At 44.8% G+C, this 12,942-nt stretch overlaps 2 protein-coding genes across 3 annotated transcripts in view; one reads left to right on the forward strand and one right to left on the reverse strand.

Moving 5' to 3' along the window:
• Window positions 1–12,942, reverse strand: part of cacna1eb (calcium channel, voltage-dependent, R type, alpha 1E subunit b) — a 99,211-nt gene that overhangs the window by 70,421 nt on the left and 15,848 nt on the right. For both annotated transcript variants that reach the window (XM_082171919.1, XM_082171918.1), the window contains exons 4-5: window positions 9,089–9,192; window positions 8,671–8,829 (exon numbers count right to left, since the gene is read on the reverse strand). In XM_082171919.1, the coding sequence (XP_082028045.1) occupies window positions 8,671–8,829; window positions 9,089–9,192 (263 nt within the window). The remainder of the gene's footprint in view (window positions 1–8,670; window positions 8,830–9,088; window positions 9,193–12,942) is intronic.
• On the forward strand, window positions 2,764–5,173 carry LOC309500483 (uncharacterized protein; the record flags this gene model as incomplete). Its single annotated transcript, XM_082172093.1, has 2 exons — window positions 2,764–3,691; window positions 4,729–5,173. 2 exons carry the CDS (start codon window positions 2,764–2,766, stop codon window positions 5,022–5,024), a joined length of 1,224 nt encoding a protein of 407 aa, XP_082028219.1. The 3' UTR covers window positions 5,025–5,173.

The raw sequence follows: 12,942 nt of genomic DNA on the forward strand, positions 1-12,942 counted from the left end.
TGTTAGTTTGCTCTGTCCATTTCACCACGGACTGTTTTTCTAACCTGGAATAATATCAAGCAGACTTCTCTCAGCGTTTCATACTGACAAAGGGGACTATTTCAACTATATTCCAGCAAGCGGTAAGTAGTGATTTAATATGGAAGTAGCGATCACTCTTCACATCGTTCGTTTCTCTTAGTAGGATGAAAATAATCTTACTTAAACTGTGATTAATATACAGAAAGCGATCAAAGAACAATCCCTTTCCAATCGTCCAAGCTGTCAATCACACAGCGCGAGTTTATCTGGACACTTGCCAAAACTCGTTATGAAATCAATGACGCTGTTACACTGTACAACGAAGCTCTTACTGTATTTATATGCCTCATGTTTGCATTGGTGAAATCATTAGTGATAGTGCAGAAACTGCGTTGCAATGATAAGATCTTTCACGCGATCAATAGACTGTCATCTGCTCAGTGCTCATCACTGCAACCTTTTATGTGATGGTAATAGATCTAAATACTTAAAAAACTTCTCATGATTCGTTAATCCAGATAGCTGTAATAGTAAAAACGTATAATAGCTGTAATAGTAAAAGTTTTCCAGATAGTTCCACATGTAATGCCAGATATTTCATATGCAAGCATGTCAGCCAATCACAGCAGAGGGCGTTTACACTGAAGTCTCACAGCAGACACGCCCCTTCAAACAGAGTGTTCAAACCAGGGAATGAAATCAGGCTAGGAAATATGCCTTTTATTTCTAAATTATAACAATTTTTGATCTAAAAAACAAACTAACATTATAAGGGCACCCCTGGAAACATTATAAAATAATAAAAATAATCCATGGAATGGGACCTTTAATAGACCAGTTCTTCTCAGGCTTCTATACAAGAGTCCTCCTCAGCATTAATGGTAGAATGAGACAGTCCAATGGCATGGCAAAACCAAAAAGGTTTCCGTCCCCGCGATCACAGTACTAAAATACTATTACAATTAATTTGGGAAAAATGTTGATCTTACAAATCTTTGGATTAACTGACTTTTTATTACAGTACAATGCGATCAGTGCACATCCTGATTTTGCAGAGCTAGATGCATTCCTGGGTCAACATATTTAGTTGATCCTGGAACAACATTCCTGTCTGAAAATTTAGTCCTAACCATATCCCTAAACCTAAACCTAACTCTACTCATAACTTATCCCTAGAATCAGAGGGAAAGGATCGGTGAAATCAGGAGTAAGTGCAGAGGTGTTGTGTACGCTGTGTGTGAACATGACGGTTATTGCAGTTCTAGACTAAATATGAACATTTACTCATCTCACTTGCACAAAAACAGATTCAGTATTCCTCAAAATGAATAAAAACAGTGAAAATGCAAATTCAGAATATTACGCAAAACCTACAACAATTAAATTAACTAAACAATACAAATAAACTTCATCTAATCTAACTTTATTAACCAATGTCTTTGCTGCTGACCTTCGATGATCAAATTCAATCACACTGATAAGCAAAAATGCACAGCCAAAAGGTTTGTCTGAGCGGAGCCCTCTTGTAACGGTCACCAGCTGGAGTGCCCTTGAGAGCCACCAGAGGGCACTCCACATCAGACACTCACGTTCACTCTCAGACTACATTTCCCATACTCACTGCCCGGACTCATCTCTGATCACTCATCACAGTCACCTGTACCTCATTATCACTGATTGCTTTCACCTGTGTCCCATCACCCTGTTAGTCGCAGTCTTTTTATACCATGTTCATTCATTCACTCACCGCGAAGTCTTGTTTAAGTGTTACACTGCAATTCTGAGCGTTTTCCCTGGTTTCTAGTCTTTTGGTTTATTTGGATTTCTTGCCCTGTTCCCTGGATTACTTTTTTGCCTCTGGTTCCTGCCTGTTTTGTTTGTGTTTCTTTGTTGGTTTGTTTGGACTGCCTACCTGTGTTTTGACCTATTGCCTGTTTACTGGATACGCCTCTGGATTACCCACTATAAAGCTGCATTTGGATCTTAACCCTCGTGTCTCAGAGCGGTTTGTAACAGAAGACTTCGCCACACCCAGATCCAGCAGCTATGACCTCCAGGAATCCAGCAGTACGGATCTCGCCTGATCTTCCAAGCATGAGCCGGGAGTTCGCTGGACAGATCGCGGCCTTGGCCCTGGATAGCCTCGATCTGTTCCAGTACACCTGGGGGTTTGTTCCTCTCGCTGCCTCTTGCTCTCTGGGTGACGAGGCAATTAAGTTGTGTTACCGGCTGGGGGCTAAGGAGGTCGACCCGAGGGAGCTCCCCGATCTCTCCGGTCTGGATTGGAGAGAGGCACTCTCCAGATGTCAGGAGAGCTTCCTTCCATGGCACGCCAGGTCATCGTCTGCACTTCACGCCAGTCCAGCCGAGCCTGCACTTCACGCCAGTCCAGCCGAGCCTGCACTTCACGCCAGTCCAGCCGAGCCCGCACTTCACGCCAAATCTGCCGAAGCCAAGGCAGTATGCGTCATGCCCGCCGCCCCTGAGACTGAGAGCATCATGCCTGCCGCGCCTGAGACAGCAAGCGACATGCTTGCCAAGCTAGAGCCCTCTTCACCGCTGGTCTCGTCCAGCACAGAGCCTGTTCCGGTGGTCCCAGTTCCGGTGGTCCCAGTTCCGGTGGCCCCGAAACGGAGGAGAAGGAAGACTTCCTCCATGCCTGGTCCGGTGGTCCCAGTTCCGGTGGTCCCAGGTCCGGTGGTCCCGAGTCCGGTGGTCCCAGTTCCGGTGGTCCCAGGTCCGATGGCCCCGAGTCCGGTGGTCCGAGAGGACCCGATGTCGGTGGTCTCAAGTCCGGTGGTGGCCAAAGAGGCGGCAGCACCGCCACAACCTTGTAAACAGCGAAGGAGGAGGACTATCGCAGAGTCTACCATTCCCACCATCAGTCCTGCCATGGCCAAGAGGGCTGTCTTCACCTTCTACGCATTGGCCGTTCTGCAGGCATGGAAAAAGCACATGGGATCTCCCGAGCCAGAGACCGTTCACGTCCCGTCTGCTGATCCAGAGACTATTCACGTTACGTCTGCCGAGCCTGTGTCTTCAGACAAGATGGCCGCCACAGAGATCGTTCACGTCAGTCCTGCCGAGCCAGAGCCAGAGCTTCACGTCAGTCCTGCCGAGCCAGAGCTTCACGTCAGTCCTGCCGAGCCAGAGCCAGAGCTTCACGTCAGTCCTGCCGAGCCAGAGCCAGAGCTTCACGTCAGTCCTGCCGAGCCAGAGCCAGAGCTTCACGTCAGTCCTGCCGAGCCAGAGCCAGAGCTTCACGTCAGTCCTGCCGAGCCAGAGCCAGAGCTTCACGTCAGTCCTGTCCAGCCAGAGCCAGAGACGGTGTACACCACTTCTTCCACGCCTGTGTCTTCGGACAAGATGGCCGACTCCACGCCTGTGTCTTCGGACAAGATGGCCGACTCCACGCCTGTGTCTTCGGACAAGATGGCCGACTCCACGCCTGTGTCTTCGGACAAGATGGCCACCGCCGAGCCTGTGTCTTCGGACAAGAGGATTGTCTCGGAGCTGCCCACCATCAGTCCTGCCACGGCCAGGAGGGCTGTCTTTCTCCTTTACGCAGTGGCGGTATTGCATGCGTGGAAGAGACACAGCAAGTCTGCCGATCCAGAGACTGTTCACGTCACGTCTGCCGGTCCAGAGACTGTCCACGTCACATCTGCCGGTCCAGAGACTGTCCACGTCACGTCTGCCGGTCCAGAGACTGTCCACGTCACGTCTGCCGACCCAGAGACTGTCCACGTCACGTCTGCCGACCCAGAGACTGTCCACGTCACGTCTGCCGATGCAGAGACTGTTCCTGTGCCGGAGGCTGTACCCATCAGCCCTGCCACGGCCCAGAGGGCTGTCTTCACCTTTTATTTGGTTGCTATCTGGCGTGCCTGGGCTGCACACACTACCAAGATGGCAGCCTTCAGTCCGGTTGGAACCCCGGACACTGTGCTGAAGCCAGTGTTTGTTTATATTCCTGAACAAGTGTCCGTATCTGTTCATGAGCCAATGGTGTCTGTTCCTGAGCCGGTGGTGTCTGTTCCTGTTCCTGAGCCGGTGGTGTCTGTTCCTGTTCCTGAGCCGGTGGTGTCTGCTCCTGAGCCGGTGGTGTCTGTTCCAGCGCCTGAGCCGGTGGTGTCTGTTCCAGCGCCATGGCCGCCCGAGGGGTCGTCTCCGCCATGGCCGCCCGAGGGGTCGTCTCCACCCTGGCTGCCTGCACGATCTTCTCCGCCCTGGCCGCCCGAGGGAAAGTCTCCGCCCTGGCCGCCCGAGGGAAAGTCTCCGCCGTGGCCGCCCGATGGACTGTCTGCTCTGCCCTGCCCGCCCGAGGGAAAGTCTCCGCCCTGGCCGCCCGAAGGGTCGTCTCCGCCGCCCTGGCCGCCCTGGCCGCCCGAAGGGTCGTCTCCGCCGCCCTGGCCGCCCGAAGGGTCGTCTCCGCCGCCCTGGCCGCCCGAAGGGTCGTCTCCGCCGCCCTGGCCGCCCGAAGGGTCGTCTCCGCCGCCCTGGCCGCCCGAAGGGTCGTCTGCTCCGCCCTGGCCGCCTGAAGGGTCGTCTGCTCCGCCCTGGCCGCCTGAAGGGTCGTCTGCTCCGCCCTGGCCGCTCCGCCCTGGCCGCCTGAAGGGTCGTCTGCTCCGCCCTGGCCGCCTGAAGGGTCGTCTGCTCCGCCCTGGCCGCCTGAAGGGTCGTCTGCTCCGCCCTGGCCGCCTGAAGGGTCGTCTGCTCCGCCCTGGCCGCCTGAAGGGTCGTCTGCTCCGCCCTGGCCACCTGAAGGGTCACCTGCACTGCCTGCTCCGCCCCGGTCGCCTGCACTGCCTGCTCCGCCCTGGTCACCTGCACTGCCTGCGTCGCCACAGTCTCCAGGTCCTCTTCTGCTCCACGGGCCTGGCCCTCCATCCCGCCCCCGGGTCCGCCTCCGCTCCACCACCCTCCTGGACAATTTAGGAGCGTCTGGAATCCGCTCCTTAAAGGGGGGGCTATGTAACGGTCACCAGCTGGAGTGCCCTTGAGAGCCACCAGAGGGCACTCCACATCAGACACTCACGTTCACTCAGACTACATTTCCCATACTCACTGCCCGGACTCATCTCTGATCACTCATCACAGTCACCTGTACCTCATTATCACTGATTGCTTTCACCTGTGTCCCATCACCCTGTTAGTCGCAGTCTTTTTATACCATGTTCATTCATTCACTCACCGCGAAGTCTTGTTTAAGTGTTACACTGCAATTCTGAGCGTTTTCCCTGGTTTCTAGTCTTTTGGTTTATTTGGATTTCTTGCCCTGTTCCCTGGATTACTCTTTTGCCTCTGGTTCCTGCCTGTTTTGTTTGTGTTTCTTTGTTGGTTTGTTTGGACTGCCTACCTGTGTTTTGACCTATTGCCTGTTTACTGGATACGCCTCTGGATTACCCACTATAAAGCTGCATTTGGATCTTAACCCTCGTGTCTCAGAGCGGTTCGTAACACCTCTACTGTACAGGCATGATTTTGCATTTCCATTTGCACTTGCACTTCTGGTGTAAAAAGGGCCTTTACATTTGCCAAAAATATAAGCTTTTTTGTTATATAAAAAGAAAACGGTGAGAAAACCGTTCCTTTTCATAAATACATGACTTTCCATAAATAGTAACTAAGTGACGCAATTAGTTATTTTTTTAATGAGTAACACAATATTGTAATACATTACTTTTAAAAGTAATTTTCCCCAACACTGAATGCAATACAGTGAATAACAAGGCTGTTCCATCAGCAGTGAATTCACAACTAAAACAAAAGAAAACATGCATCTTCATCTTGTCTTCCATTTCATGATGAAATGTGATGAGCTCAGTGCCAACTCATTTTCTGTAAATTCCTTTTCATGGATTGGAATTTGTTCAGATGATTTTGGGTGACTGAAGGACACAAATGATACACTTGATGCATCCTTCAAAATACGCTGAATGAAGGGTGCGAAACGAAGGCTGCCTTCCTAGGATGCTTAAAGTTGAGACTGCCTTCGAAGGAGCTTGATGACGTGGAAGCCTAGTTTTGCAGCCTTAATAGGACGCAGCTTTCCAATTGAGAAACACCCTAGATTTCACCTCAATTACAGTCAAACAGTTTACTGTTAATCATGGCCTTGTTAGTCTCTGCTGGCGTCTTTCTCCATTGGCCTTTCAGAAATGTCTGAGTATTCTCACGCTATAACATTGCTAGTAATATTAGATCTTGTACTCATTCTGGTTATTCTTTGGAGTGTGAAATAGATCAATATATGTCCTTATCTGCTGCATTTTATGTCACAGCTCAGGATAGATGCTAATGAAGGGCATTCTGCTTGTGACTTCAGCCAATCACAGTTGTCATGACATCATTTTCCAGATGTGGTGTGTTCAAGTCATGTCGAAAAGATCATTTTAACAAGTTAAACACACATGAACCCCACTACTTATATGGTGCTTATATCTCATGCTCTGTGATGCTCCCTGCACTTCGCCATCATAATGAAGGTCTCTGATGAGGATCCAGCCCACTGTGTATGGTAAGGTTCAATACTATCTTCAAAAAAGATCTTGCTGAACGGCAAGCTGACATGAACAATGAATGGCTGAAACTGGCTTCAGCCCTTGAACCACATTTTAAGGACTTGAAGTGCCTATCAATGCGAGAGAGGGAACAGGTGTGGGCCAGCCTTGAGAATCCACATCCAGGGCATAAAATGAACTCTCGCCATATGGCAGTAAAAATCGGTGTTGGCAAGTACATCAAACGTTTCCAACAATGGTTAATTCCAGAGAAATCAGCAATATTAACCAGTGTTACGGACCTGGTCTGTGCGTCGCCTGTCAATGACGTCATATCCGCGCTACCCTCGATTTCCAGTTTTTCTTTCGTAGAAACCATGGAAACAACAAATACCTTTAGGGCCCCATTTTAACGATCTGAAACGCAAGTATCAAATGCAAAACGCAAGTAACTTTGTGGGCGGATCTCGGGCGCTGATGCCTTATAATAAAATAGCATCTGAATAACGCGCCACTGACTTTAGACTAGGCTTTTCCTGGTCTGTGGCGGAATTGTTTTCTGGAACTGCAAAATAGCACCAGGGAACATTTGCGCCGGAACACTCCTCCTCTTTGCGCTGAACCGCCCCCGGGAGCGCAAGTTCATTCCCTAATTTACCAACGTGCGTCTGTGGAGGGAAAAGTCCGCTGTGCGTTGGGTGCAAAATAGGAATGATACATGTGTCAGTGTACAAAGTCAATTGCGCTGGGTGCAAGATAGGGCCCTTAATATATTATGTGTTTTAATGGACAGGTGAGCAAATGTTTGTTAACAGAAAACTAATCATTGTTATTTAGCTCAAGGTGCGATATGTATGATTATACTGCTATTATGTGCTATTCACTTTCACAGTGTTGTTAAAGATATGTTACTTTGTACACTCTTCATATCACAGTCCTGCAAAGCTGATTTAAATTTACTCGCAATTGCTGTGCTTCGGCAAAACATGAGAGCAGTTTTAGCGTTTTAGACCAAACATATAATATATATATATAATATAATGACTGCGACCTGGACGCATCAGTGAATGCTGAGATATTTAGCTAAATAAAATGATCCTGCCAGAAGAATAGCATGAGAACTTTATTATGTCTGTTCCGTCTGTATCATCTCACTGAGCTTTTATGAGGTTTTACGCATGCACAGTAAGGTTAATGGTTAATTTGGCGTTTTCTGACGTTTCAGTGTGGATGAGAAACTTTTATAAAACGCTCGAAAACGCTAGTGTGGACGGAGAGCATTTTGAAATGAAACGCTGTTTTAAATCTTTCTAGATTAATGCAGACATGGCCACAGAATCAGAGGAGGAAAATGAGCTTGGCAATGCTCTACATCACGACAGAGCTGAACGCAGTATTGAGATGGATAATTAAGTGTCCTCTACAACTCATACAGGGGCACATGTTAAACTGTCTTCCTTAGCCTGCAAATATCTGGCCACCCCTGAACCTCTGTAATACATGAAAGACTTCTCTCATATGTATGTGGTCATGTATAAGTGACAGGCTTATGTTCAATCATAAATATTATAAAAAAAATAAAATAAAAAAAAAAGTGTACATTGTCTATCCAATGCTCATCTAACATAATAATGACTTTAATTGATCTTTTTTGGGCTAATTTCTCAGCCAATATTCATGTGTGATTAAATACGATTAATTAGATGAATTAGTCTTCATATCATGTAATTAATTAGATAAAAAATATATTGTGTATACACACTATATATTCAGATTCAATGTACAGCACCTTCAAAAGTTGAATAAAACATAGAAAAAAGCAAAAACACACCTGATGCGCATTCCTCCTAAATTTTTTCGAAGTAGTTTAGAAGTAGTTTTCATTTTACTGAATTTTTTGTAAAAAAGAAAAAAAGGTACATAGCCATCTTGCTTCGACCAAAGTGACTTTTACCAATTACAAACTTGTAAAAACAAACTTCCCAGGAGGACTTGATCGCACCATTTAAAAGCCTTTCTGCAGAACTGAGCATCCAAGATCAAAGATTTCAAATTACATGCATGGCAGATGTCTTGTGTTTGCCATATTACAACTGTCCAGCACTCCTGTTTCACTTGAGTTAAATACCAAAAAGATTCTCCTTACCGAGTATATCTGGATAGGGCAGGCAAGTGTGGTGTAATTTGCCACTGTAAAACTCCAGACCGATGATAGCAAACATCAGAATGGCAAAGAAGAGCAGAAGACCGATTTGCAGCAGGGGCACCATCGCTTTCATAATGGACTTCAGAACTATCTGTAAACCTGGTGGAATTAAAATGGATTAGTACAAATTAAGTACTTCTTGCCAATAAGTGGTTTTACTTTTAATACCAACTATTGTGTTTCATATGTGTTTATAGTAACAAGATGACATTGCTTTTGATCAGGGGTGTCCAATCCTGCTCCTGGAGGGCCACAGAGTTCAGAGCTAAACTCTGCAGGACAGCGGCCCTTCAGGAGCAGGGTTAAACTGCCTTGATTTTGATTATTATATGTAGTGGGAATAGGATGAGTAACTTACTGGGGATTCCCGAAACTAGCTTGAGGGGTCTTAACACACGCACAGCCCTAAGGGTTCTCAGATCCACAGGAATATTCATATGAGAACCAGCAGTGGCCAGAATCCTGAGGGGAAAAACACACACACAAAGAAAAAGGGAAATAAGGCTTCATCAAAACAGCTGTTAAATGTGGCCTAAAGCAAAAATATATATATATTGACACAGAAATAAATGACATAATTTATGCAATAGTTTTCACATCTAACATTACATTTAGTCAAAACTGCATGCTTGATTTACCCTTGAATCATAAAATCCTTCAAGGTGAATTTTTATTTATTTACAATATCAAATGTTGTGATTCTCTGCACAGTGATATTAGCAGTTCAGATGTAAAAATGTGGTTACACTACGTCTTAGTCCCCCTCAAAAAATTGCTGGTAATATAAGGTAACTACATGGGTCAAGGTTAGGGTTTAGGGGTTCAGGGTTACTACCTGGTTATTACCCAGTTATTGTAATTACTATGATAAGTATATAGTATGTACATGCGGAACAGAACTGTAAAATAAAGTACTACCTATTTATATATGTTTTTATATATAAAAACAAAATGTTATTTTGTTATAAATAAGACTTTGCAACAAGGTTCATCAAGGTTAATGCATTAGGTATAATTGACATTCATTAACATATGTGTTGCAACATGAATTAACACTAAATTAGTAAATGATGTTAAAATGCATTACCAAATGCATTAATTAATGTTAATGAATTTCTAATAGAAAAAAAGTGTTAAGATTAAATGATATTCTTAAATTAGTTGAGGCAGGTCAGTTCAGGTCAGGAGTTTCACCTGTTCATCCTGATATGTGCCGCATTTCAAAGGTGTGAACAACCTGACAAAAGAAATGGGAAGTGGGCACTAACTATGGCATGCGGTGTGAACCTTAGTGAGAGCTGTTTTAGCAGTGTGTGCACTTCCCAGAAATGTCACAGTGATAAATACATTTTACAAAAATATCTGTGAGCACTAAGACCATTGTTAATATTCAGGAGGAACTTAAAGTCATGAGCTCTAGGATAAATTTGAATAAGAGAATAATAATTACAGTATGGAAGAGGGAAGAGGAAAGAGGAAAAAGCGAGCGTCAGAAAGAGAGCGAGCCATGGAGCGAGTGAGTGGGTGAGTGGATGAAAGCATTGCTTGGGGGTGTAAATGGTGTGAAAATTCAAGGTTGTGAATCTTTCTGTAGCCTCCAGAACTGCACCACGTCCATACTATTATACATCATGATTTGAATCAACAAATCCTTCATATCTGCCACAGGAACAGAGAGGAGTCTGTTTCATTATCCATTTTTATAAACAGCGGTTTCTTACAAGAGCTTTCAATCTGTGATTCAAAAGAACTTATGTAACGCTTCCTGATTAATCAATGGAGTATTTACAGTAGGCTATGTACTATGTTTAAAGCATATTGGGAATTAAAAAATAGGACAGTATGTTTAAGAATAATCTGTGTCTTTAGATTTAACAACATTTCACAAATTTACTGATAACTTCTTTAAACACAGGATTTTTTTAACAATGTGTTTTGCACATGTCATAATAAGCAATTATGTTTGTACCTTTGTTTTGTGGCTTCCATTTCTATCAATCAGTGTAACATGACCAAACACTATTAATTATTTCACAATTTGGCTTCTTTGTACCTGCCAGTAAAAAAGCTGAAATGCAAACATGAAATGAATATGGGCTCACCCACACATGAACACCTACACACAACACTGAACTGAGCTCTGAGAGGCAGTGAAGGGGGAGGGGATGGAGGAAGATGGAGGAATAACATTATCAACACTTAGTGGTGAATCATCAGCATATCTGCAGCAAATGCTTCATCTTTCACACACTATGAAAGAAAAGGCTTCATGCCGAGTCTATGCCGTGTTCTGAACATCTGATCGCACTATATGCTCATGCAACTTTGTTGTCCACATCCTCAAGATACAGGGGAAGATGGGGAACCTTAAAGGGTTAGTTCACCCAAAAATGAAAATTCTGTCATCATTTACTCACCTTCATGTCATTACAAACCCGTAAGACATTCGTTCATCTTCAAAACACAGATGAAGATATTTTTAATCAAATCAGAGAGATTTCTGTCCCTCCACTGACAGTCCACGCAACTCACACTTTGATGCTTCAAAAAGTTCTAATCCAAATGAACTGAGCGATTTAGTCCTAATATTTAGACACGGTCACTTTATATGATGAACAGATTGAATTTAGGCTTTATTCACATTTTGATCAGCGATCATAAACAGGAACCTGGTTGACGAACAAACGCACAAGAATGAACCTCATTGGTTCTTGCTGAAGCTCAAACGTGCTGCGTAACACGAGAATGAACCTCATTGGTTCTTGCTGAAGCTCAAACGTGCAGCGTAACACGAGAATGAACCTCATTGCTTCTTGCTGAAGCTCAAACGTGCTGCGTAACATGAGAATGAACCTCATTGGTCCTTGCTGAAGCTCAAATGTGCTGCGTAACATGAGAATGAACCTCATTGGTTCTTGCTGAAGCTCAAACGTGCAGCGTAACACGAGAATGAACCTCACTGGTTCTTGCTGAAGCTCAAACGTGCAGCGTAACACGAGAATGAACCTCATTGGTTCTTGCTGAAGCTCAAACGTGCTGCGTAACATGAGAATGAACCTCATTGGTTCTTGCTGAAGCTCAAACGTGCAGCGTAACACGAGAATGAACCTCACTGGTTCTTGCTGAAGCTCAAACGTGCAGCGTAACGCGAGAATGAACCTCATTGGTTCTCGCTGAAGCTCAAACGTGCTGCGTAACACAAGAATGAAACTCATTGGTTCTCGCTGAAGCTCAAACGTGCTGCGTAACACAAGAATGAACCTCATTGGTTCTCGCTGAAGCTCAAACGTGCTGCGTAACACGAGAATGAACCTCATTAGTTCTTGCTGAAGCTCAAACGTGCTGCGTAACACGAGAATGAACCTCATTGGTTCTTTCAGAAGCTCAAACGTGCTGCGTAACACGAGAATGAACCTCATTGGTTCTTTCTGAAGCTCAAACGTGCTGTGTAACACGAGAATGAACCTCATTGGTTCTTGCTGAAGCTCAAACGTGCTGCGTAACATGAGAATGAACCTCATTGGTTCTTGCTGAAGCTCAAACGTGCTGCGTAACACGAGAATGAACCTCATTGGTTCTTGCTGAAGCTCAAACGTGCTGCGTAACACGAGAATGAACCTCATTGGTTCTTTCAGAAGCTCAAACGTGCTGCATAACACAAGAATTAACCTCATTGGTTCTTGTTGAAGCTCAAACGGCATCTTTATTTATATAGCGCTTTATACTATACAGATTGTTTCAAAGCAGCTTTTCAGTGATGACAGGTAAATAATGCATTTCGGTTGATGTTCAGCTGAATTCAGTTGCTGCGTAATAAAAAAGAATGAACCTAATTGGTTCTTGTGGATTGTTATCGATAATGAAAATAATCGACAACAAATTTGATTATCGATTAGTCACATCTGCGCACCACCTTAAGATTAAATACCACCAGCCAGCAACGTTGCTTTAGAGTAGAGAATAACCCATTGCTATGGACAAAACGCATATGGAAAATAGCGGAGGACACATGTGAGCTGCTGCAGGAAAGGTACAGCAATGAGCTGTCAGTTCAACATTATGATACTCATATTTGTTTTATCATGTCAAATGCAAAGTTTCTCCATATGTTCCCAGCAGACCTGTGAATAAAAAAAAAAATCAAATTGGCTCTGTCCCAGCAGATTCACTTGCAGCTAATCATTAATTTCAGATGAAATGAAAGCCACAAGC

This window comes from Leuciscus leuciscus, assembly GCF_965113295.1.
Source record: "Leuciscus leuciscus genome assembly, chromosome: 6".
NCBI lineage: Eukaryota > Metazoa > Chordata > Actinopteri > Cypriniformes > Leuciscidae > Leuciscus > Leuciscus leuciscus.